Source organism: Symsagittifera roscoffensis, chromosome 1, assembly GCF_963678635.1.
Source record: "Symsagittifera roscoffensis chromosome 1, txSymRosc1.1, whole genome shotgun sequence".
In the NCBI taxonomy this organism is placed as follows: Eukaryota; Metazoa; Xenacoelomorpha; order Acoela; family Convolutidae; genus Symsagittifera; species Symsagittifera roscoffensis.
In genome coordinates, this window is record NC_087062.1 from 95,909,831 (window position 1) to 95,934,743 (window position 24,913).

Sequence of the window (24,913 nt, forward strand, 5' to 3'; positions counted from 1 at the left end):
CTCCTTTGGGCTTGTCGAAACAAACTTAAAGCTTGAGTAACCACCGAAACTCGACGTAGTTTACTTGAAAAAAAAACACAAAAATTATATAACACAAGCCCTGAGTATATACTAGTGTTTTCTCCATATCTTTAAAATCAGTGCGTTCGTTCAAAATTACGATGCAGTTTAATTCTAAGTGCTGTTACTTTGAAAATGGTTTGTTGTGGGACCACAATGTGCTGATTGAAGTTCTTGTGTTGCACTGACAGAAAGAAGTCCGGTTTGATTTCTTTCTCTGTTAGATAGCAGGTTGAATTCGTCATTTACGGACAATATGATGATTTTAAGATACAATATGGCTTATCAACCTTTAATACCAAACGAGAACCCTCAAAGAGCACCGGAGAGTGACGAAGAGGTAGAGGGGGCTGCAGCGAATGTCCCCGCTCCCAGACTCAACGCAGGCTTCCTCCGAGTGAATGTACCCCCGCCCGAGACGACCCAGCCCCCCAAACAACAACCCCCAGCTCAATCCCATCCTGTAGCACAATCAGGTATACCATCAAGTTTGTATTTGAACAAAATGAAAAATTATTCGTAGCTTTCAGCTAAATTTTATGTCAATGTTTTGATGCTTCTATAAACTATGAATTTTCAATGAACTAACTATTTGGTTTAAAGGAAATGAATAATAAACGGGAAACAAGTAATTTATCCCTATCTTTGAATTATGTTAAATTTAGTACCCTTCACATTATCATCGTGCTAGGGGCACAAGTTTTACGCGTGTATGCAAATTTTGAGGTTTTACCGAGAGACAACATGTGTCAACTCGGTTATTTATACGTCCTTTTATAATGTTTGAACGTCAATGATAGCTAGGAAAATCACTGCAATTAGATTTTTTTCATGCTTGGGTTACAGCACTTTTGTACCCGTAGCTGCTTTGACTTGCCAGGGAATTTCAGCGTTGTCTCATGCGTTGAAACTTTTTTTTTGTGAAAGCCAAAGTCAACCGCAAACAAATTATTCGGGGCTTTTAGTACATTTTTTTGTGTTATTTTGTCATAAAACAGTACAGCATGGCTGGCCGTCTTTCTATTTTTGGCTGCGGTGCATTGATTGATCGATCAATTGGTTTTGTCACTCTGGCTGGCGGGCCATTAAACTGTTTGAATGTTCAAGGCGCTGCTCCCAATACCAACCAGGCTCCAGGCGTTCAACCGGTAGCGGCTCCCATGCCGGGATACCAGTACGTGCAAGTTCCAGTATATAACGTGTGGACAGATCCCAATGTGGTCGGTCAGCTGGCAGTGGTGGTTGAGAGAGCGAACCTTGTGAAGAACTATGGACTGACGAACATGAATCCCTACTGCAGAATGAGAGTGGGCCATAACATGTCCAACACTAGGATAGCGGAAGGTGCCGGCAAGGTATAGTCATGAATAAAAATCAGTTTTAAATAAAATCGGCTCTCCCCCCACCCCCACCGCACATAATCATCGATTTCATGTTGTAACGAGTGGTTTTACAAGGTTGAGTATGAAGACCAAATATGTTTGTCATAGCCTAAGTAGTCCGCAAGCCAAATTTTATAACACTTTGACAAAAGCTTACTTTAAAAAAAATTGCAGGTGGGGGGGGGGGGGAAGGAAAAAGCCGTAAAATTTTGAACTCTGATTATTAAATGAGTTGATGCAACCACTACAGTTTTTTTTTATAACACTGCCCAATTGATGAAATTTGGCATTGGTGAGATAGAAATACATATGCTAGAAGTCAGGGAGCAGCCGTGGCCGAGTGGGTTAGGCACATGTCTCTCAACGCGAGGGTCATGCGTGCGAATCCCACTTCGGTCACGGTTGGACGGGTCCCAGAGTCATCCGCCTCTTCAAGGTGGGCACCGAACGGCTGCGGCGAAATGAATGACATCTCTCTCCCCCGCCGTTGGTCCTGCAATGAGCTGGACCGGGGCTAATCATAAAAAAAAAACTTTGCAATTTTTTTGCTAATACTTTGTTAAAACAATGTGTCAATAGGAGATTTTTGGGCTCTTTTCCAGTTCCCCCCCCCCCCCCCCCCCCCTTTGTTAAATTACAAAAAGAGATGCTCAAAAATTGTTCACACGGCAATTTTCATGTTAGAAATTTTGTGAAAATTTGTTCAGCTGTTCACGCTGACACGTTTTAATGCAGTTTACAACACTAAAGATTGTTTTTAAAAGACTTTCATGTAATGAATTTCAGAAAAAATGAAAGGGGGGGGAACTGGAAAAGAGCCGATTTTTGAGATATGTATGATCCATGCCAGGATGCATATTACACTACACCTTATTAATGTTTCTCCATCTCATTTTAATTTGAGTTCTGACATTTTCAAAGTTGAATATTAATAATAAAAGAACAAATTCCAGAAGCCAGCGTGGAACCAGCGACTGGCTCTTCCGCTCACAAAGGGAATTGACATGATCTATATGGAGGTGTTCGACTCTTGCGTCCTCTCTTCAGATCAGATGGTGGCTTGGGCTTGCATCCCTATCTCAGAAGAGTTGATTTTGACAGGTGGAGACAATGGTTCCAAATCACATACGCTGTCGGGAAAACAAGGAGCAGACCTGGAGGGAACCATACAAAGTACGTCCAGTTTCCATGCAGTTCAAATATTTGCAAATACTGACAAAGAACAATGTCTTAGTTCTGAATCTCGAGAAAAGACTATCTATTGACGACTTTTGTCATGTGGATGATCCAAAATGAAGTTAGAAAGTAAAAAGTGGCGCGATGATTGAGTGCTCTGCAGAAGGCTTTATTATGTTTGTAATTAGCAAGCGTTTTTTAAAAAGTCTGTTGCTTTAGTTCGCATGTCACTAACTTTGTCGAAGGACATGGCCAAAATGGGAGCAAACCAGCCACCTTTTACGATGATGATGCCTCCAGTTGGTATGTACCCCGCACCTTATGGCCCATACGGATGTCCTCCGATGTACCCTCCTTACGCTGCTACTCCCCACTTGGCGATGAATCAGTACTCATATGCGATGCCTGCAAACACAAATGTACACATACAACGCACTAACTATCCTCAGAATCCTTCATTAAACCAACAGCCGCAGCGGTTTCAACCCATGCCACTAGAAGTGAGCGAAGCGGATGTGATTTCTCTGAAGGAAACATTTCCAGAAATGGACCGTGAAGTAATCAAAGGGGTGCTAGAAAATGCGGGCGGGAACAGAGACAGGGCCGCAGACCTGTTGCTGCAAATGGGCTAACATGGAATGCAATTTTGAGATCATATCACAAATTATGAGCCGTTTTCGGAAAGCTGAACAGAATTGGACTGGGGACTTGAGTTTATCTTGCAGTTGAACTATTAATCGGATACTTCGTGCACGATAAATTAAGAAAAATGATCTATCAACCAATAACAAGAAGTCTTAGGTTAGCTTCACCATGTCTATGTAAGATGAGTTCTCCAAAAGGGTGTTTATGTTTGAGCAGGTTTATGTTTTGTCTAAAGATTTTGCCGGTGTCTTGGTCTAAAAAGCCTTTATAAGACCTGGTCGACAGCTTTAATTCCATCTGATTTTGACTCGTGACTGTTTTATTTGTTTCCGCTATAGTTTTAGATCAAAATGTAAATAAATAACCCGCTCAGTAGCATTTTATGCAAATGTCGTTTAAAAATTCTATTTTATCCAAATTTTGTTTAAATTAAAATTACCCTTTTGAGTTTTATAATGTGAACACGGCTATTTAATTACCCTGGCCATAAGCAAGTGTATTGCAAGCGGTTACTAGACTTTTTTCCCGTAAATAACTTTGTTCACAGAAAGGTCAATTTTAATAGGAATGGTAAATTTCACGACTGCTATCATCATTTAGGTAGTAATAACGGGAAGTTCGTTTCAGGTAATAGCTGTTTTTCAAATAAAACTCTTGAAAAAAGTTTTTTTTTCGTATTCGTGGTTTTCATCGTAGTTTCCGTTGGCTCATTTTCATTTTTTGAATGCAATTTGTTTTATCTGGTTCGTTTTGTTTGCTTACTTTCCAAAGAATAGATTTTTTTTATTTGAAGTTTTTACTATGATTGAAACTTCTGTAATTTGTGATTTTTTATGGAACGTTTTCGGCTGATGTTATTTCAGCCTAGTCAAGATGCGTAAATCCAAGGGTTAAATATATTTTTATGCGTTTATGTGTTTCATAGGAACTTTTTAGCTCAAAATTTTTTTTAAACAGTTTTTTTTTCACATCAGTTTCTTCTCTTTTTTACTGTTCTTTTTACTAATCTTGTCTTTAATATTGAAGCCTAGCATTTTTCAGGTTCGTTCCCAATTGGCCTAGAGGTAACGCTCTTGCCTTTGCATCCTAAGGTCTGGGGTTCGCGTCTCGAGCGGACCTTGTTTTTTTTTCAGTTTAAATAAAATTGAAAAAAAATAATAATTTAAAATTAAAATTGAATCGTTTGTCTGCTCAACTTTTGTCTGCAAAGTTGCCACATCACGGATTTTGCTTGTATTTTAAGCAACTTTCAATGCAAGTCAAAGTGTTGTTCATTCTAGTATCAGGGGGGAAGTTAATAGATTAATTTTTTTTCCATGAAACAATTTTTTTTACTCAATTGGTGTCTGCTCTAAGATGTCGGCTTGGCCGCTACATTACTGAGTTTTCTCCGGATTTTGCCTAGAGTGAATTTCTACCAAGTTATCGATAAATTTAAATTTTAGATAGTGTTTTTTAACTTTTTTTTTCACTTCTTATGTTTCTAATGATTTTTTGCATCGCAAGTAGTGCGAAGCTCCGCTTCGTCTCTGTGTCTATTTTGGTTTCCAATTTAGGATTAAATTTAAGAATTTTAGCCGTTCGGGGCAATTTTGTTGTTTAAATCAATTTTGGCGATAAGATACTACATAATAAATCTGCCGATACCATGCGATCATTTTTTATTAATCTATGGGTGTCTGAAAATTGTCAAAATGAGTCAACGCGCATTTGGTTTCCTGTTTTCAGGTTAGCAAATGGTTTAAGAAAAGCAGTTGAATCATTTATTAGCTTGCCTTATAAAAAGTTCTTACACACCTGGTCTAGAGATAAAGGTTACGACTAGGCTTGGGTTAACCTGTGGTTAAGGCCGGTGGAAATAGCGAAGTTCCTTAGCCGGGAGACGGATAAGCAGAACTAGCCAAACATGGGCTACAGAAAGAAAAACTAGGCCTTGGCCGGTAAAGGATCCAGATTCGAATTTGGCCAGGCCCTGTTTTTACACAGGAAATATAACGTTTCAAAAAAATGTTACCCTTTTGTTTGTCTGCTTGTGTTTTATCAGCTTAGTTGCCATTTAACGTTTTTTTTGTGCTCTAAGCAATTTTCATAGTAATTGAAAGTGTTTTTGATTTTTTTTTCCCTGTTATTTGTAAATGACCAAATCTGATTATTTTAGTTCATAATTTCGGTTTATATTCGACTTAATGGCCTATTTTTGCATCGAATGAAGAGAAAATAGATTTGTATCTTATTATGTGCTTCTGGAATGGTTGGGGTGCGTAGAGTTTAAAAATTTCTCAACTTTTTGTATACTTTCATGACAAAAATCTTGCTTTCACCTCAACGGGAGTATAGTCATATTTTGTCCTCTTAGTTGCCGATCGATTAGTGTTCTGAAGACTTATTTAACGCCGGCTATTGTGTTTATTGGCGTGTTTTCCTCAAATAGATCATTTTCCCGACAAAACATCTAGGTAATTGCTTGATAGCTTGCAATGCTTTAAATGGGTGGTATCATGAAGGGTGCGAATATCCGCTTTGAAAATATGAGTGTCTGTGCGTGTTATTGCTTCGGGGAACGAAAATATATATATATATATATATATATATATATATATATAGCGCAAAATTTTCACCATTTTTTTGGCTCAACGGACGTCTGCTCAAATGTGGTCTGCCTAGTCACCGCCTTGTATTTTTATTAGTTTTAATTCCACGCGGGGCATTATGCTTTGAAACTTGTTTTCCTCAAAGTTTTTTTTCATTACTCAAATTGATTTTTTTGATAAAACATTTTCTTGTCGAAAAACTATGGGCGTTTTGAAATAGTACAGAATGAAACAAATACATGCATTGGCGCATGATGGTTCCGCTCTGAGGCCGTTTACGGAGTTAGGTCGGGTACATGTATCAGTGAAGCCACTTTAAATGATTTTTAAAATCTTCAAACGCCTCGAAATAATATTAGTATACAGTAGCAAAAGCAGTCATTGAACAGCTTTTATCGAGTTTTTTTTTTTTAAATTAAGTTTAAGTTTTCGGGAAATTAGATTTGTATCGAAACAACCTGGTCGAATCAACGTGTCATTGCCTATTCTATTTTGTGGTCTGTTCTGAGAACTCATTACGTTATACGAAGTTTTTGAAGTTCCCGGAACTTATTTTCTGAATTCAGGATTTTTTCATGTTTAAAGGATTTTCTTTTAACGGTTTACACAGTGTCTTCCAGACAAATAAACGAAGAAGAAAGTTATTTCAGGTTCTATGATTTAGCCTGTAAAAATATGAGGCGCTGGGGTCCGCCCAATTCCTACAATAATGTGGACGACAAATGGTCTAGGCCGGGGCGCTCAGGGGGTAAAGAAGTACCTCCGCCGCCTCAACTGCTAGCCTCGGGGCCTATGCGTGGTCCCCACCCGAGTGGAGTGAACACGCTCGGACGGGGCTCGATTGGAGGGCGCAATACGAAGGGCTACAGTCTCGTGGAAAACGATAAGTTTCTGGCGACTGCGGTGGCTGCCTCTAATTGTAAATCAGTGCTGCCTACGAGGAAGAAGAAAGACTACTTTGACGAAGTGTGAATATCTGAATCGTCACTTACAGTTTTTAATGAAACTAATGGAAAATAAATGCTTAACCAGACAGACGAAAGGGGAAAAATAGCAGCTGTCATGCTGTAAAATATATTTGATTGGATGATTTGTTCTAAATTTAAGACTAACAATTATTTTTTTATAATCCACAACAATATCAATTATTTTGTGGTTCAGGAATCGGACGAAGATCTGCCCTACCAGCCGGCTCCTGACAGTCCCACAAGAACTGGGGCCGCTAACAGTGGATCCGATGACGAAGAAGATCCTCTGGACGCATTCATGAGTGGGATCGACAGTGAGGTGAAGAGGCAGGAAAAAGAGGACAAAAAGAAGGTAGCACAAGTCAGTGCAGATGGTAAAATTGAAGCGGAAGTTGTGATTTCTGGCGGGTCCGGTAAAGGACAGCAGCCACAGGCAGTGAGGACAGATTTAGAAGAGGAGGATGTGGAGGAGTCTTACTACAGGTATTTTCAAAAAGTTGAAATCAGTTATTATTATTTTTTGTAAACCTTTGAAGGTGCGATGCCGTTTGTACAATTTTTAAATACGTTTTGCCCTTTTTGCATCAGCTAAACACTCATTATTACACTTGCTAGAGCAAGTGTTCTGTAATCCGCAGCTAGACTTTTTTCCCGTAAACAGCATTTACACATTCTTCTATTAACTTATCGTCTTTTCTCTTAACGACTTCCAGTGACGCCGTCGCCTTTTCAGTAACGCCGTCGCGATTCCAGTAGCGCCGTCACTGATAGCGCCGTTGCTTTTGCACCCTAAAGTATAGGGTTCGAGTCTCGGCCGGACTTTTTTTTGCTTGTGCTGAAAGCAACTTTAATTGAGTTGCATATGCAAGTTTTGTTCATTCTAGTTTAAGGGGGACTTGAAAAGTCTATTTTTTCGACCGACTGATGTCAGATCAAAGGTTGTCGTCTTAGTTGCCACGTCACTGATTGTTTGTGCTGTAAGCACTTTTCATTTTTGCTGCAAGTGCAAGCGTTGTTTGTAATTTCAGTTGGGGTTTATACTTAACAATTTTTTTAAAATAAAATCAAAACTTTTCTCAACTCTCCTTGTGTCCACTCAAAGGTTGTCGGCTTTGTTTCCTCTTCATTTGCTTTGTTTCGTTGCTAATTACGCTTGCAATTAGCAAGCGTTATCAAACCGGAATATAGACTTTTTTCGGCTTAACAACTTGTTTAACAGAACCACTTGAATCACTTGGTACCTTGTTTCATAAATTCAAATTTCTAAGCGCATATTGCACACTTAGTCTGGAGGCAACTAATACGCCTGGTAGAGCAAAAGTCCTGGGTTCGAATCTGAGCAGGGCCTGTTTTTTCTTAAACGGGAAATATTCTGTTTCAAGTAAATTTGTCGGCCAATTATGTGTCTGCTTATCTTCTGTCGTCTTGTTTGTCACACCTTGGATTCGTTTTTTTTTCTAATGTTGCATTTTTAATGCTGCTTTCAGTGTTTAATTTACTCCTACAATTTGTACTTTTACTTTCCTTGACTTCATTTTTCTTTCTTTATTTTTTTATTTTGCTTTAAAAAAATAGTCGGCCCAAATTATTTCGACCTATTTTTTTTTACTTAATGATCAAAATTTGGATTGTTTCAAGGGAAACACGATTCCGCACCTCTCAAATTGGTTACTTGTTTACCAATCGGTTTGTTGAAATTTCTATTTTTTGTTATGGAAAATTATTTCCAAATATATTGGAAAAATTTCAGTTTTTCCCAGACATTTTTTCTGAGTTTCAAAAAAAGGGTATCAATTGAAAGACCGCCTACTTCCTTGTGTGCATGCATACTCCCCTGCAGTCTCTTTTCACTTAACCCATCTGTCTACGGCCTTCGAAAAAGTCTGCGGGGGAATACTTGACCTATACTTTTCATTTTTTTCGTTTTCTCGAAAACTACTCCTCTCAATTCTGAGTTTATGGTTTCATTGATAAGAACGGTTTACACATAAGTTTTTGGCCCTCGGAATAGTCAAAATTTTAATTTTTGACCGTTTTGTCAATCTTTGATTTTTCTCGAAAACTAGCCTCTCAAATCTGATATTGTTAGTACAATGGAGATAATGGGCTGTGGGAAGATCCCCTGTTTTAGCGGTCACTTACAAAGTTTTTAACACAAAAAGTTATCGCCCTCGGAAAATTCAAATTTTCGATTTAAAGGCCTTTTTTTAAACTTTAATAATCTCGAAAACTACCCTGACATATCAGAGATTTTGGGTTGAATTCAAAGAACGTGTTGTGGGAAGATCGTTTGCTCTGGCAAATACGCCCAAATTTTTCTGACACCAAAAGTTATAATAAGCTGATTTGCCTTATTTTTTCACACGAAAAACTATGATTCTCAGAAAGGACTCCCTAATTTTTGATTTGTTGACCTTTCGCTAACGATCCTGCCAAATCCAATATTATAGATTCAGACAAAACAACAGGTTGTTGAAAGCCTACCTGTATAATTGGCTATGAGCAGTTTGTTTGAAAAACGTTATGGCCTTCAAAGAAGTCAATGATTTGAAACTTTGACAGTTTTTTGGAAACTTCTTGACTTTATGCGAAAACTACCGTGCCAATTTTCAAGTTGTGTTCAATCGAGAAACTCGGCTTCGGGAATCTTCTCTACTAATGCGGTCAGAACTTGCTTTTTTCAGAAAAAAACTTATGAACTTTGCAAAGTCTTTTGACCGTTTGTTAAAACTTATGATCGTTTTTGAATTTTCTGAATTTTGAATTTTCTGAGATGAAAAGTTCAATTGGAAGAACCGGTTGCGATTATTGTTCCAGCAGAAGCGTCAACTCCTTATTTCTTTGTAAGAAAAATATTATCACCTTGTGAAAGTTGATTATCTCAAAAGTTTTTTTTTTACTCTTCTCAGTTATTTTAGTAGAAAAAACTAAGGTTTCAGGCCAAGGCTAACTTTGAAATCAAATTTTTGGTCTTGCTTCAGCAAAATCATTTTGTATCAAAGGCGTATATTCAGCTTTAGCTGGGCCACTATTTTTTGGTTAATTTAGTTTTTTTAACGTTTTATTTTTTTTCAAGTTACTTTTTTATGTTTGTGTTGTATCGCTTTGCCTCTGTGTTTATTATTTTAATGTCTGGCTTGTTTCTACCGAAACATGCGAAAAAATTATTCGGTTCGCCTCTGTGTTTAATATTCAAATGTCTGGCATGTTTCTATCGAGACAATTTTTTAGAAGACTTAGTTTTCATTTTTTTCGACCTCTATGAATTTTACGTTTGTTTTTATTGCAAGTGGTGCAAAACTCCGCTTCTTCTGTTTTGAAAATTGCAAGTATAATTTTAAAATGGGTCGTTATGCTGCTCGATATGATTTTCGCCTTAAAGGCCCTTTTTTCACTGAATTGTCTTGAGTAAAAAAAGTTTTGATATAACGTTTTTGCTTGCTTCTACTATAGCCATAGAAAACTGCAATATCATTCATAACGAACTGACCAAAATTTTCGCATTTTATATAGGTATATCTAACCCTTTGCCTTTCGCTCAAATTTAAATTTTTACTTCAGTTTTGTAATTGGGAACTATACTTTTCCCGTAAACAATTTTTTGTTTACAAATCTGTTATAAATCGAACTTTCTTTGTTATTGCCCTTGCGACAAGCAAGGATATTGCAATAGGATTCTTGACTTTTTTCCCGTAAATATTTTTGTTCACAGGACTCACCTCCTGGACTCACCTCCTGGACTCACTCATAGAATTCTTTTATAATAAATTCAAGTTCAATCAACCATCTGGCGTAGAGGAAACTCACCTGCTTTAGACTGCGATGTCTTTTGGTTTGAATTCGTTCAGGACCTGTTTTTTTTGCAAACTTTCATGCTTTTTTTGTGCTTTTTCGGACTACCGCCGGTCTGTTTTTTGTCCACTTAATTCCCAGAGCCCGAATTTTTTTTAAGGTCCATCTGTCTTCTAAATTGCTCTAAAACACATTCTTGAATGTTGCTCTAGCACCCATACTTGACAAAAAAGCCCGGGACTTCGATTCCAGTGGGCATCTGATGTTTTTGCGAAATGAAAATTTTTAGCTATATAAGGTTTTCGTCTGTCTGCTTATTTTTGCCGGCTTAGTTCTTACAGAACGAAACGATTTTTTGAAAATTGGGCTTCTTTCTATCTTTCTGAAAGCTCCTTGTAAAATTTCTAATGGTGCAGATAATTTTATTCGGGATCTTTTTTGGATTTTTTGCAATTTTCATAGCTTTTTATGCAAAAAATAAATTTTGAAGGTGTTTCAATGTTTGATTTTTCTTTTCATTTAATTTTAATTAATGACAGTCTTTCATTATTGTATCGGAAGTGGTTCATGCTTCTTCCTGCTTGGTATTGAGGCAAAAGAGTTGCCATTGCACCCTGAGGACTAGGTTCGTGTCCCGAGCGTACCTTTAATTGCAGTATGAATGAAATTGAATTTTTTTTCGGGGAAAAATTGAATAGTCAGACTTTGTTTTTCTGCTGTTTTTTTGACGGATTCATTTTTGAAATATGGATTTTTGAAATGAAGTAAACAATTTTAACTATAATTGAGTCGTCCTGTTTTTTCGTCAATTTACCAACTCTGGTTTCGAAAAAGTTTTTTTTTTTTAATTTATCGATTATATTGGTTCCGGTTTAGTTTTTATCACCTTATGTTTTTCTCGCCTTTTTTGTCGTTTGAAGGGCAAAAATGAATATCATGTTTAAAAAGAACTGAGGATGGCCGTGGTGTAAAAGTTGCAAAGTGTAAAACTGAAACGCTAGTTTTATGACAACAATTTTTTTGGCATTTTTTTTGTTTATGGCTAAGTGGGCGTCTACCCAAGTTTTATTGGCTTAGTGGCCGCTCGGTAATTGCTACTTCAATCCTTTTTATAGCTGGTAGTTGCGTTTCTCTATATTTTTTCTTAAGTTGAGTTTTTCTTTCAATTAGTATTTTTAAGTTGTTTTAGACATACTGATTTCCGCCTAACTTTCTATTCGCTAGCTTGCAATTGCTGATGCTATGTTTTGAATTAGATATATGCAAGAGAATCCGACGGCCGGACTGTTGCCAGGGGAGGATTTACCGGAAATAGAATACGACGAGGAGGGCAACCCGATCATAGAGAAGAAGAAACACATTGATCCTTTGCCTCCCTTAGACCACAAGCAGATTGAATACAGTCCCTTTGAGAGATACTTCTACAATGAGCACCCGGAGATCGCAGGTTATCATAACTAGTTATGATTGAGTTAAGTAGTTGATTGAAACGATGCGTTGTCATTGGACCTGCAATTGAGTTTCAAAGAATTTATGAACGATCAAAAGAATGAGTTTCATAAGTTCAGGCAAATGTCTCAATCATCTTTGACAATCTCTAGGCAAATGTCGTCTCCTTGTTTCCGACTGTAAAGTTCAGGCTTAGGTTCTAGAAACTGTGATCTTGTGAAAACTTCGAGTAATTCATAATCCGTGCTTTTCAGGTCTTTCTAACAGAGAAGGGAAATCACTGCGCTTCAAACTGGGAATAAACGCCTCAGGCACTTTTGTCCCCAATCCAGTCTGCAGTTTCGCGCACTTTGGATTCGACGAACGTCTTTTGTCGGTGATCCGTAAGAGTGAATACACCCAACCCACGCCCATTCAGGCTCAGGCTATTCCGGTGGCTCTGAGCGGCCGAGATCTGATCGGAATTGCGAAAACGGGCAGTGGGAAAACTGCGGCTTACCTGTGGCCAATGATTGTTCACATTATGGCTCAGCCTCAATTAAGAAAATTAGACGGACCAATCGGTAAGTTAGGCTATGAACCAGTCAATTAAGATAAAATTAAATTTACGACAAACATTTGATTATTTTACCTAAAGTTCTATTTAAATAAAATGTTTGCCAGATATTTTGAATCTTTTATTACATAAATTTTTAAGATTCCATGCTCTTCATTTAAATTGGATTTGAGATGCTATTTTGAATTGTCTTAGGCCTAATCTGCGCTCCAACCCGTGAGTTGTCCCTCCAGATATACTCAGAAGCGAAGAAGTTCGGCAAAGCCTTTGGCCTGCGTGTTGTGTGTGCATATGGAGGTGGCAACAAATACGAGCAGTGCAAAGCATTGAACGAAGGAGCTGAGATTGTTGTGTGTACTCCTGGACGACTGATAGACTGCATAAAAGCTAGTGCAACCAACCTCAAACGAGTGACGCTTCTGGTATTTGACGAGGCAGACCGTATGTTTGACCTTGGCTTTGGACCCCAAGTGAGGTCGATAGCTGGTCACGTCAGACCGGACAGACAGGCGTTGATGTTCAGTGCTACCTTTAAGCCCAAAGTGGAGAATTTGGCCAAAGTGGTTCTGAATAACCCTGTGCGAATAGTGCAAGGCGAAGTGGGAGATGCGAACGAAGGTGGGTACAAATTGGTAGCTTCACTTATTGATAGCTGATGCGTAGCTTTGACCTTCGAGTGCAACTTGAGGTTGAAAAAACGTTGACATAGAAACTGTGCCAGCCACATTGATTTTTTAAGGATTTTCAACACCGTATGATTGCGGCGATTTTATGTCTTTTTACGCAGAAGGCGAGTTTTGAAGAAAATTCGATGTTTGGGACCTTTGGTATGTTTTGATTGCTCAATAGGCAAAACCTGAGCAAACTTTTTATACAGGTGTTCAAAAAATGTACAGAAAAAAGTGTATAAAATATGAACTGTTTATATATCAATCTCTCAGTAGCTAGCACTTTGTTCTGAGTTATACTCTGGCTTGCTTTCAGACGTGACACAGCACGTGAAGGTATTCAGCAGCAAGGAGGAGAGATTCAAGTGGCTCTCATCCTGCATAGTGTCTTTCCTCGCCTCTGGACAAGTGCTGGTTTTCTCCACCAGAAAGGCAGACGCGGAGGATTTGGCCGCCCAACTGAAGAGGAGGGACTTCGATTGTGTGTTGTTGCATGGAGATATGCACCAGGTTAGCCTCAATTTTTCTCCAAAACTCTCTAAAAATGAGCGAATACTGTGATTACGGATTTAATTTTCCAAATGAAAATGTGTGTTCTAATCTCTATATCATATAAATGTCCACCATACTTGAGTTTTTCAGTTTCAATTTGACTGGACGAGTTAACTATCCAAATGAAAGGAGCTAAAACAACTCAAAGCCAAATTATTCTGATAATGTCATGTTTTTTTTTCAGTACGACAGAACAGAGATGATCACCAAATTCAAGCAGGGTCATTGTCGCCTCATGGTAGCCACAGATGTGGCAGCCAGAGGTCTGGACATCCCCAGCATCAAGACTGTAGTGAACTTCGACCCAGCGAGAGACATGGACACGCATGTGCATAGAGTGGGAAGAACGGGCAGGGCGGGCGAGAAGGGCGATGCTTACACTCTGCTGCAGAAGCCTCAGGATGCATTTTTCGCTTCACAACTAGGTGAGTTGCTGACTTACAGAAAATGTTTGATTTTTATTATGAGCGATTGGTTTGTACGACTCGCGATGGACTTGAATGGCTTGACTGTGCTTGTTGAATGGCTCCTAAATGAAACATTATACTTGATTCCAGTGCAATCATTGGAGGCCTCGCATCAGATAGTGCCTCAGGAGCTGATCGACCTGGCGATGTTTTCCTCCAAATTCAGAAAGGGAGAGGGAGACAAAGGCTTCAACGCTCAGAAGTTGCATCTTGGTCTAGGATATGCAACGTCATCTAGCTCCTCTAAGCCGTCTTCGAGGTTCTCCCAGGATAATGATCCATCCTCTTCTGGACAGACTGTTGCATCTGCGAGGGCAGCATTGAATCAAAAAGGTTAGGAAATACCGGAAATCAACACAAGTTTAAGGGCTGGCTAACACTGCTAATTGTTCCAAGAACAAGTCTGCTGTAAACTCGACTTGTGACATTATAGAATGAATTTCTCCGATAAGCGTTTTTGATAAATGATGAGCAGTCCGAATACTGATAAATGGTTTAGATATAGTCTTTAGTTGTCGGACTTCACTGTTTTGTTTATCCTGCCATTGCTTGGCATAAAATAATTCTGTTCCGTTAGTCATACGAAGCTTCATTTGACCTTCATGAAAGGTTTTTAAGCTGCTAAATGTTAAACTTAAACAAGCAGTGTGTATAGGTATACCAATGATATAGCTTGAATGTTCATTTTAGTTTCACCATCTGCCGGAATTCTTGGAAGCGCTGGACCCAGAGGCCCACAGTCGGGTCGAATGTCAATGATGAGATCCCAGTTTTCGAAACAATTCCAGTCTAGCTTCCGATCAGCTTCTTCCGAAGATGCGGAATCTACGAGCACCATCCAGAACACTCCTCCAACGCCTCCAGAAGAAACTCGATCCAGATCGCATAAACGTGAAAGTCGCTGGAACAACGAACAGACCGATTACTACAATCAACCTAAAAGTTCTAAGCCGAATTATTATAACCCAGAACCTCCTGACTGCAGCTCAACTCCCAGAAAAGATAATCAAGAATCATCTATGAGCCGATTCCAACCTGATAACCTCAAATATAACGATTCAAAGGAAACCTCTAACTGTAAAGACGATGATTCGAAGTTTAAAGTTCCATCTTTGCCCTTACCATCGACAGTTTCTCAGACTAATAATGGGTCGCAGAATTATTCTGAAATGAACTCGTCAACTGTAGACTCAAAACCACCTCCTAAGAAGAAAAGTAGATGGGATGTTTGCTGACTTTTTTTGTAATTCGTGATATCTAAAAGCCTTTGATTTGACCTTGGACTTGCAGTTTTATGTATTTCTTGTTTCTAAAGCAGTAATTCACTAAGTTTTGAATTTATGAGTCTTCAAATAACTTATCTATTTTCATTAATTGTTTTTTTTTTTTTAATTCTTTGACTACTCTTTTACTGTGCATTTGAGTGTCATTTTCGTCAGTCATAAAATTTTTTTTTTTGAAGTTTTTGATTCCTAAGATGAAGCTAAAACTTCAAAAACTAACTTCATTTGAGTAAAACTAAGTTTTCAAGGCTTAAATTAAGCATAAATAAGCTAATGTCAGCCTGCTCACTCGCTCGAAATTAGACGTGAAATCAAAAATTTCAAATCGGTTTTTCTCGACCTCAGGAAAATAATTTTAAAATTTTTTGATGTCGTTCGAATCACGACTGAAAGGGCTTTAATATGATATATTTCTCAACCCTGTCCAATGATATTTGTGGTAGCTAATTTTGCGTGGAAAACAAAACTGAAACGCCCGAATACTAAAGTCTTGCACATTTTTAATGGTCGATTTTCAATGGTCGGATCAATTAGCTACAAAATAAGTTAGCAAAATAAGTAATTCAAGGAATAGAAATTGGCACAGTTGCACAAATCTTCAGTGGCGCAATTATGAATAGCAGTCAACTGTAAAACTTGAATTTCCGAGGACAGATTCTGAAGGTATCTTTTTTCAATCTTTTTTCTCTATTGACCGTTTTAAGGATACTTTTTGGTGTTTTACACTTTTTGTGTTCGCGAAATGCCGTTTCGTCTGTGTCTGATTTTTTCAGTTTTTCTAACCAACGCGATTGACTTAGACGAAAAGCTCAAAATAGTGCGTTAACATAACGTTAAATTTTAGCGTTGAATTTCTGGTGGAGGTTGGTCATTGAACAGCGATGTTAGCCTTTCCTCACATTTCGTCTAATTTTGTCTAAAAACTAAAAAAAGACTAGTTTTTCTCGACAGTGATCGAACCTTTCAATTTTTGTGATATCAAACCAAGTCCAATAGGGCTTTAATATCAGTGATTGGTATCAATTGCGAGACAAGTTTTTCTTTAAATTCAGTACTATTTCATTTTTTCTCATAGTGAGTGAAGTTTCTACAGTTCATTTGGTACAACCCGAAAGTCTCACAAGTTCAATTCTGGTCTATAGGCTTCGGCCTCTATCGACCAGCTCTTTCGTCGACGTCCATTTTGTCATTCCAAAAACGATGCGTCGTACATTTCGGACGCCCATAGTTTGTCAAGTCTTGCTTTGAATATGTTGACGTTCTCGCTCGATATTATTCTTTCAGGCAATGAGTTCCAGTCGTTAATGGCTGCGATAGTGAAGAAGTTTTGTCTTGCTGTTGTTTTGGTTTTCATCGTTAAAATTTTGTACGGGTTTCCTCGGGTGTCTCTTTCATTGATCGTAAACAGTCCGTCCGTTGCTGCGGCATCGTACATTCCATTCAAAATTTTGAAGACTTCTATCATTCTTCCGCGCTTCCTTCTATACTCCAGCGTTGGCAGTTTCAGAGCTTTCAGTCTTTCCGGGTAACTAAATTTTTGTATGTTTGCGACCAGTCTTGTCGCCCGCCATTGGACGTTCTCAATCATGATCTTGTCCTTTTTCAGGTATGGGTTCCAACACTGATTTGCGTATTCCAGGTGCGTTCTCACTAGGGCTTTATATAGGGTTGTTAGTACCTCAGCGTTAAGATAGATGAAGCTTTTCCGTATTATCGCGACCATGCCGTTGGCCATCCTTGTTTTCTTGGCAATGTGCTCACGGAATAGTAGTCTCGAGTCAACTATAACCCCTAAGTCTTTCTCGTTTTGAACATTACTAAGGTATGTATTCCCATCCAAGGTGTAATTTCGTTCCGCTAGTTTTACCCTTCCCGTTAACGTGAGCGTATGGCATTTTGTCATGTTGAACTTCATAAGGCTACCATCAGCCCATTTCGAAATTACATTCAGATCATTTTGCAGTTCTTCATCTTCACCTAAAGCTGTGACTGATCTGTAGATTTTCGCATCATCTGCGTAGAGGAGCATTTGGGATGTGATTCCATCCCCCATCGAGTTTATGTATATTAAGAACAGAATTGGTCCCAGTACAGACCCTTGTGGGACTCCTCTGATGACGGGTGCCCATTCCGAAAAACTTTCGTTGACCACCACTCTTTGTTTTCTTTCTGTTAAGAATGAGGTAATCCATTCGAGTTTTTCCTCTGATCCCGTATCTCGAAATTGTGTTTAGTAGTCTTTTGTGGGGTACACTATCAAAGGCTTTTTGGAAGTCAATGTAGATGATATCTACCTCGTTACCTCTGTCCAGTTCTGCTGTTCAGTCGTCAAGTGCTCTCAGTAACTGTAGGGTCGTTGATCGCCCTGGTAAAAACCCGAATTGCTTGTCTGATATGATATTGTTGTTTTCTAAAAATCAAACAGGTGACGTCTGATCATTTTTTCCATAATTTTACAACAAATGGATGTCACGCTAATAGGTCTCTAATTGTTAGGATCACTTTTTGCGTCCTTCTTGTGAATTGCTGTTATATTTGCGCATTTCCAATCTTCTGGTATTTCACCTTTCTCCCAAGAACTTTGCATTAAACCACTCATCATTTCAGCTATTTCGTATCGGGATACTCAGAAGCGAAGAAGTTCGGCAAAGCCTTTGGCCTGCGTGTTGTGTGCGCTTATGGAGGTGGCAACAAATACGAGCAGTGCAAAGCATTGAACGAAGGAGCTGAGATTGTTGTGTGTACTCCTGGACGACTGATCGACTGCATCAAAGCTAGTGCAACTAACCTCAAACGAGTGACGCTGCTGGTATTTGACGAGGCAGACCGTATGTTTGACCTTGGCTTTGGACCCCAAGTGAGGTCGATAGCTGGTCACGTCAGACCGGACAGACAGGCGTTGATGTTCAGTGCGACCTTTAAGCCCAAAGTGGAGAATTTGGCCAAAGTGGTTCTGAATAACCCTGTGCGAATAGTGCAAGGCGAAGTGGGAGATGCGAACGAAGGTGGGTACAAATTGGTAGCTTCACTTATTGATAGCTGATGCGTAGCTTTGACCTTCGAGTGCAACTTGAGGTTGAAAAAACGTTGACATAGAAACTGTGCCAGCCACATTGATTTTTAAAGGATTTTCAACACCGTATGATTGCGGCGATTTTATTTCTTTTTATGCAGAAGGCGAGTTTTGAAGAAAATTCGATGTTTGGGACCTTTGGTATGTTTTGATTGCTCAGTAGGCAAAACCTGAGCAAACTTTTTATACAGGTGTTCAAAAAATGTACAGAAAAAAGTGTATAAAATATGAACTGTTTATATATCAATCTCTCAGTAGCTAGCACTTTGTTCTGAGTTATACTCTGGCTTGCTTTCAGACGTGACACAGCACGTGAAGGTATTCAGCAGCAAGGAGGAGAGATTCAAGTGGCTCTCATCCTGCATAGTGTCTTTCCTCGCCTCTGGACAAGTGCTGGTTTTCTCCACCAGAAAGGCAGACGCGGAGGATTTGGCCGCCCAACTGAAGAGGAGGGACTTCGATTGTGTGTTGTTGCATGGAGATATGCACCAGGTTAGCCTCAATTTTTCTCCAAAACTCTCTAAAATGAGCGAATACTGTGATTACGGATTTAATTTTCCAAATGAAAATGTGTGTTCTAATCTCTATATCATATAAATGTCCACCATACTTGAGTTTTTCAATTTCAATTTGACTGGACGAGTTAACTATCCAAATGAAAGGAGCTAAAACAACTCAAAGCCAAATTATTCTGATAATGTCATGTTTTTTTTCAGTACGACAGAACAGAGATGATCACCAAATTCAAGCAGGGTCATTGTCGCCTCATGGTAGCCACAGATGTGGCAGCCAGAGGTCTGGACATCCCCAGCATCAAGACTGTAGTGAACTTCGACCCAGCGAGAGACATGGACACCCATGTGCATAGAGTGGGAAGAACGGGCAGGGCGGGCGAGAAGGGCGATGCTTACACTCTGCTGCAGAAGTCTCAGGATGCATTTTTCGCTTCACAACTAGGTGAGTTGCTGACTTACAGAAAATGTTTGATTTTTATTATGAGCGATTGGTTTGTACGACTCGCGATGGACTTGAATGGCTTGACTGTGCTTGTTGAATGGCTCCTAAATGAAACATTATACTTGATTCCAGTGCAATCATTGGAGGCCTCGCATCAGATAGTGCCTCAGGAGCTGATCGACCTGGCGATGTTTTCCTCCAAATTCAGAAAGGGAGAGGGAGACAAAGGCTTCAACGCTCAGAAGTTGCATCTTGGTCTAGGATATGCAACGTCATCTAGCTCCTCTAAGCCGTCTTCGAGGTTCTCCCAGGATAATGATCCATCCTCTTCTGGACAGACTGTTGCATCTGCGAGGGCAGCATTGAATCAAAAAGGTTAGGAAATACCGGAAATCAACACAAGTTTAAGGGCTGGCTAACACTGCTAATTGTTCCAAGAACAAGTGTGCTGTAAACTCGACTTGTGACATTATAGAATGAATTTCTCCGATAAGCGTTTTTGATAAATGATGAGCAGTCCGAATACTGATAAATGGTTTAGATATAGTCTTTAGTTGTCGGACTTCACTGTTTTGTTTATCCTGCCATTGCTTGGCATAAAATAATTCTGTTCCGTTAGTCATACGAAGCTTCATTTGACCTTCATGAAAGGTTTTTAAGCTGCTAAATGTTAAACTTAAACAAGCAGTGTGTATAGGTATACCAATGATATAGCTTGAATGTTCATTTTAGTTTCACCATCTGCCGGAATTCTTGGAAGCGCTGGACCCAGAGGCCCACAGTCGGGTCGAATGTCAATGATGAGATCCCAGTTTTCGAAACAATTCCAGTCTAGCTTCCGATCAGCTTCTTCCGAAGATGCGGAATCTACGAGCACCATCCAGAACACTCCTCCAACGCCTCCAGAAGAAACTCGATCCAGATCGCATAAACGTGAAAGTCGCTGGAACAACGAACAGACCGATTACTACAATCAACCTAAAAGTTCTAAGCCGAATTATTATAACCCAGAACCTCCTGACTGCAGCTCAACTCCCAGAAAAGATAATCAAGAATCATCTATGACCCGATTCCAACCTGATAACCTCAAATATAACGATTCAAAGGAAACCTCTAACTGTAAAGACGATGATTCGAAGTTTAAAGTTCCATCTTTGCCCTTACCATCGACAGTTTCTCAGACTAATAATGGGTCGCAGAATTATTCTGAAATGAACTCGTCAACTGTAGACTCAAAACCACCTCCTAAGAAGAAAAGTAGATGGGATGTTTGCTGACTTTTTTGTAATTCGTGATATCTAAAAGCCTTTGATTTGACCTTGGACTTGCAGTTTTATGTATTTCTTGTTTCTAAAGCAGTAATTCACTAAGTTTTGAATTTATGAGTTATGAGTCTTCAAATAACTTATCTATTTTCATTAATTGTTTTTTTTTTAATTCTTTGACTACTCTTTTACTGTGCATTTGAGTGTCATTTTCGTCAGTCATAAAAATTTTTTTTTTGAAGTTTTTGATTCCTAAGATGAAGCTGAAACTTCAAAAACTAACTTCATTTGAGTAAAACTAAGTTTTCAAGGCTTAAATTAAGCATAAATAAGCTAATGTCAGCCTGCTCACTCGCTCGAAATTAGACGTGAAATCAAAAATTTTAAATCGGTTTTTCTCGACCTCAGGAAAATAATTTTGAAATTTTTTGATGTCGTTCGAATCACGACTGAAAGGGCTTTAATATGATATATTTCTCAACCCTGTCCAATGATATTTGTGGTAGCTAATTTTGCGTGGAAAACAAAACTGAAACGCCCGAATACTAAAGTCTTGCACATTTTTAATGGTCGATTTTCAATGGTCGGATCAATTAGCTACAAAATAAGTTAGCAAAATAAGTAATTCAAGGAATAGAAATTGGCACAGTTGCACAAATCTTCAGTGGCGCAATTATGAATAGCAGTCAACTGTAAAACTTGAATTTCCGAGGACAGATTCTGAAGGTATCTTTTTTCAATCTTTTTTCTCTATTGACCGTTTTAAGGATACTTTTTGGTGTTTTACACTTTTTGTGTTCGCGAAATGCCGTTTCGTCTGTGTCTGATTTTTTCAGTTTTTCTAACCAACGCGATTGACTTAGACGAAAAGCTCAAAATAGTGCGTTAACATAACGTTAAATTTTAGCGTTGAATTTCTGGTGGAGGTTGGTCATTGAACAGCGATGTTAGCCTTTCCTCACATTTCGTCTAATTTTGTCTAAAAACTAAAAAAAGACTAGTTTTTCTCGACAGTGATCGAACCTTTCAATTTTTGTGATATCAAACCAAGTCCAATAGGGCTTTAATATCAGTGATTGGTATCAATTGCGAGACAAGTTTTTCTTTAAATTCAGTACTATTTCATTTTTTCTCATAGTGAGTGAAGTTTCTACAGTTCATTTGGTACAACCCGAAAGTCTCACAAGTTCAATTCTGGTCTATAGGCTTCGGCCTCTATCGACCAGCTCTTTCGTCGACGTCCATTTTGTCATTCCAAAAACGATGCGTCGTACATTTCGGACGCCCATAGTTTGTCAAGTCTTGCTTTGAATATGTTGACGTTCTCGCTCGATATTATTCTTTCAGGCAATGAGTTCCAGTCGTTAATGGCTGCGATAGTGAAGAAGTTTTGTCTTGCTGTTGTTTTGGTTTTCATCGTTAAAATTTTGTACGGGTTTCCTCGGGTGTCTCTTTCATTGATCGTAAACAGTCCGTCCGTTGCTGCGGCATCGTACATTCCATTCAAAATTTTGAAGACTTCTATCATTCTTCCGCGCTTCCTTCTATACTCCAGCGTTGGCAGTTTCAGAGCTTTCAGTCTTTCCGGGTAACTAAATTTTTGTATGTTTGCGACCAGTCTTGTCGCCCGCCATTGAACGTTCTCAATCATGATCTTGTCCTTTTTCAGGTATGGGTTCCAACACTGATTTGCGTATTCCAGGTGCGTTCTCACTAGGGCTTTATATAGGGTTGTTAGTACCTCAGCGTTAAGATAGATGAAGCTTTTCCGTATTATCGCGACCATGCCGTTGGCCATCCTTGTTTTCTTGGCAATGTGCTCACGGAATAGTAGTCTCGAGTCAACTATAACCCCTAAGTCTTTCTCGTTTTGAACATTACTAAGGTATGTATTCCCATCCAAGGTGTAATTTCGTTCCGCTAGTTTTACCCTTCCCGTTAACGTGAGCGTATGGCATTTTGTCATGTTGAACTTCATAAGGCTACCATCAGCCCATTTCGAAATTACATTCAGATCATTTTGCAGTTCTTCATCTTCACCTAAAGCTGTGACTGATCTGTAGATTTTCGCATCATCTGCGTAGAGGAGCATTTGGGATGTGATTCCATCCCCCATCGAGTTTATGTATATTAAGAACAGAATTGGTCCCAGTACAGACCCTTGTGGGACTCCTCTGATGACGGGTGCCCATTCCGAAAAACTTTCGTTGACCACCACTCTTTGTTTTCTTTCTGTTAAGAATGAGGTAATCCATTCGAGTTTTTCCTCTGATCCCGTATCTCGAAATTGTGTTTAGTAGTCTTTTGTGGGGTACACTATCAAAGGCTTTTTGGAAGTCAATGTAGATGATATCTACCTCGTTACCTCTGTCCAGTTCTGCTGTTCAGTCGTCAAGTGCTCTCAGTAACTGTAGGGTCGTTGATCGCCCTGGTAAAAACCCGAATTGCTTGTCTGATATGATATTGTTGTTTTCTAAAAATCAAACAGGTGACGTCTGATCATTTTTTCCATAATTTTACAACAAATGGATGTCACGCTAATAGGTCTCTAATTGTTAGGATCACTTTTTGCGTCCTTCTTGTGAATTGCTGTTATATTTGCGCATTTCCAATCTTCTGGTATTTCACCTTTCTCCCAAGAACTTTGCATTAAACCACTCATCATTTCAGCTATTTCGTATCGGGATTCTCGCAATACCCGAGGGTGTACGTTATCTGACCCCGTTGATTTCGTAGTGTCTAGCGCATTGAGTTCATTTAGGATTGTCTCTTTGGAGATAAAGAGGTCATCAGATAATTGATTTTCTTGGTAATCCACTACTTCCCGGCTGCCTGGTGTTTCAATCGTGAATACAGAACTGAAAAAGTTGACAAGAGTATCAGCTTTATCTTTGTCGGTCATGGCCCACTTGTTTGGTCCAATTTTGAGAGCCGGTATTATTTCGGTTGTTTTAATTTTCTTATTCACGTAGTTCCAGAACTTTTTAGGTTGGTGTTTGATGCTTTTGGATACATCTTCTTCGTGCTTTCGAACACATTGTCGTGTCAATTTCCTGACTTTGTTTCGAGCCGATGTGTAGTTTTCATAGTTTCTTTGCGACTTCTCTTTCTTGAAATCTTTCCAAGTTTTATGTTTATCTCGAAGTACATCTCTTACTTCGGAGCTCATTGGCAATTTGTGTTGCTTTATCCGGATTTTCATTTTAGGTATAAATTTCTTGGTGGCAGAATCAAGAGTACTTTTGAATTTATTCCAATTTTGGTCAAGGGTTAGCAAACCTTCGTAAATAAGATTATTTTTTAAGTCAGACCTGAGTTCATCGTAGCTTCCTTTATTGTAATTTAGCCTCTCTTTGGAGCGCCTTGTTGTCCAAAGGTTGAATTTTGCGTGTAACAGTGTGTGGTCACCTTTCCCCAGTGGAGAGATGTATTCAATGGAAGATGGTTCTAAGGTTTTATCAGTTAATAAGAGGTCTAGGAGTGACGGTTCATTATGTTTGGTCACGCGTGTTGGTCTGTCAACATGTTGGTCGAGATAAGAATCTCTGACCGCCTCAATGAAATGGTGTTCTTTGCTGTTTTCGTCGTGATTCGTGCTCAAATATTTCCAGTCTATATCTCGGAAGTTCATGTCTCCCAGCACAATGTATCTAGATCGACTTGATCCTATTTTTCTTAAAAAATTGTTGAGGTTGGAGTTGTTTTCGTGAGTTGATGATGGGCTCCGATATGTCGAGGCGATGACAACTTCTACCTCCGTTAAAATCAAGTTAAACACTTGCAGTTCCTCGAATCCAGAGTCATCGTCTGTTTCTTTATATTGGATGTTTTTACGAATGTAAAGTAGCATGCCTCTGCCTTTTTCATTCGGATTCATGTTTTTGTGTTTTAAGTTGTAGCAATCAAGTTTGTGCCAAATTGGGTTCCATATGTTTACAGAATTCTTAGGTTTAGCTTCTGTAAGAGCAATAACGTGCGGTAACAGGTTTGTTTGATGTATTAGCGTTTGTAACTCTATGAACTTTTCAG

The 24,913-nt window shown here is 38.9% G+C and overlaps 4 protein-coding genes across 4 annotated transcripts; 2 read left to right on the forward strand and 2 right to left on the reverse strand.

The window, feature by feature from the left end:
* Window positions 1–334: 334 nt before the first annotated feature.
* LOC134857270 (toll-interacting protein B-like) lies at window positions 335–3,697 on the forward strand. The gene is made up of 4 exons (XM_063873652.1): window positions 335–536; window positions 1,168–1,415; window positions 2,396–2,615; window positions 2,838–3,697. The coding sequence occupies exons 1-4, from the start codon at window positions 338–340 to the stop codon at window positions 3,248–3,250; spliced, it is 1,080 nt and encodes a 359-aa protein (XP_063729722.1). The 5' UTR covers window positions 335–337; the 3' UTR covers window positions 3,251–3,697.
* Window positions 3,698–6,503: 2,806 nt separating this feature from the next.
* Window positions 6,504–20,999, forward strand: LOC134841057 (uncharacterized). The gene is made up of 15 exons (XM_063856840.1): window positions 6,504–6,820; window positions 7,016–7,305; window positions 11,871–12,061; window positions 12,318–12,626; window positions 12,815–13,237; window positions 13,604–13,797; window positions 14,024–14,264; window positions 14,397–14,639; window positions 14,997–15,536; window positions 16,434–16,452; window positions 18,197–18,594; window positions 18,961–19,154; window positions 19,379–19,619; window positions 19,752–19,994; window positions 20,352–20,999. Exons 1-15 carry the CDS (start codon window positions 6,530–6,532, stop codon window positions 20,894–20,896), a joined length of 4,362 nt encoding a protein of 1,453 aa, XP_063712910.1. The 5' UTR covers window positions 6,504–6,529; the 3' UTR covers window positions 20,897–20,999.
* A 1,134-nt stretch (window positions 21,000–22,133) lies between these two features.
* On the reverse strand, window positions 22,134–23,000 carry LOC134841071 (uncharacterized). Its single transcript, XM_063856847.1, has one exon. It carries the CDS (start codon window positions 22,998–23,000, stop codon window positions 22,134–22,136), a length of 867 nt encoding a protein of 288 aa, XP_063712917.1.
* Window positions 23,001–23,432: 432 nt separating this feature from the next.
* Window positions 23,433–24,761, reverse strand: LOC134841080 (uncharacterized). The gene has a single exon (XM_063856859.1). The coding sequence runs from the start codon at window positions 24,759–24,761 to the stop codon at window positions 23,433–23,435; it is 1,329 nt and encodes a 442-aa protein (XP_063712929.1).
* Between the last annotated feature and the right edge of the window lie 152 nt (window positions 24,762–24,913).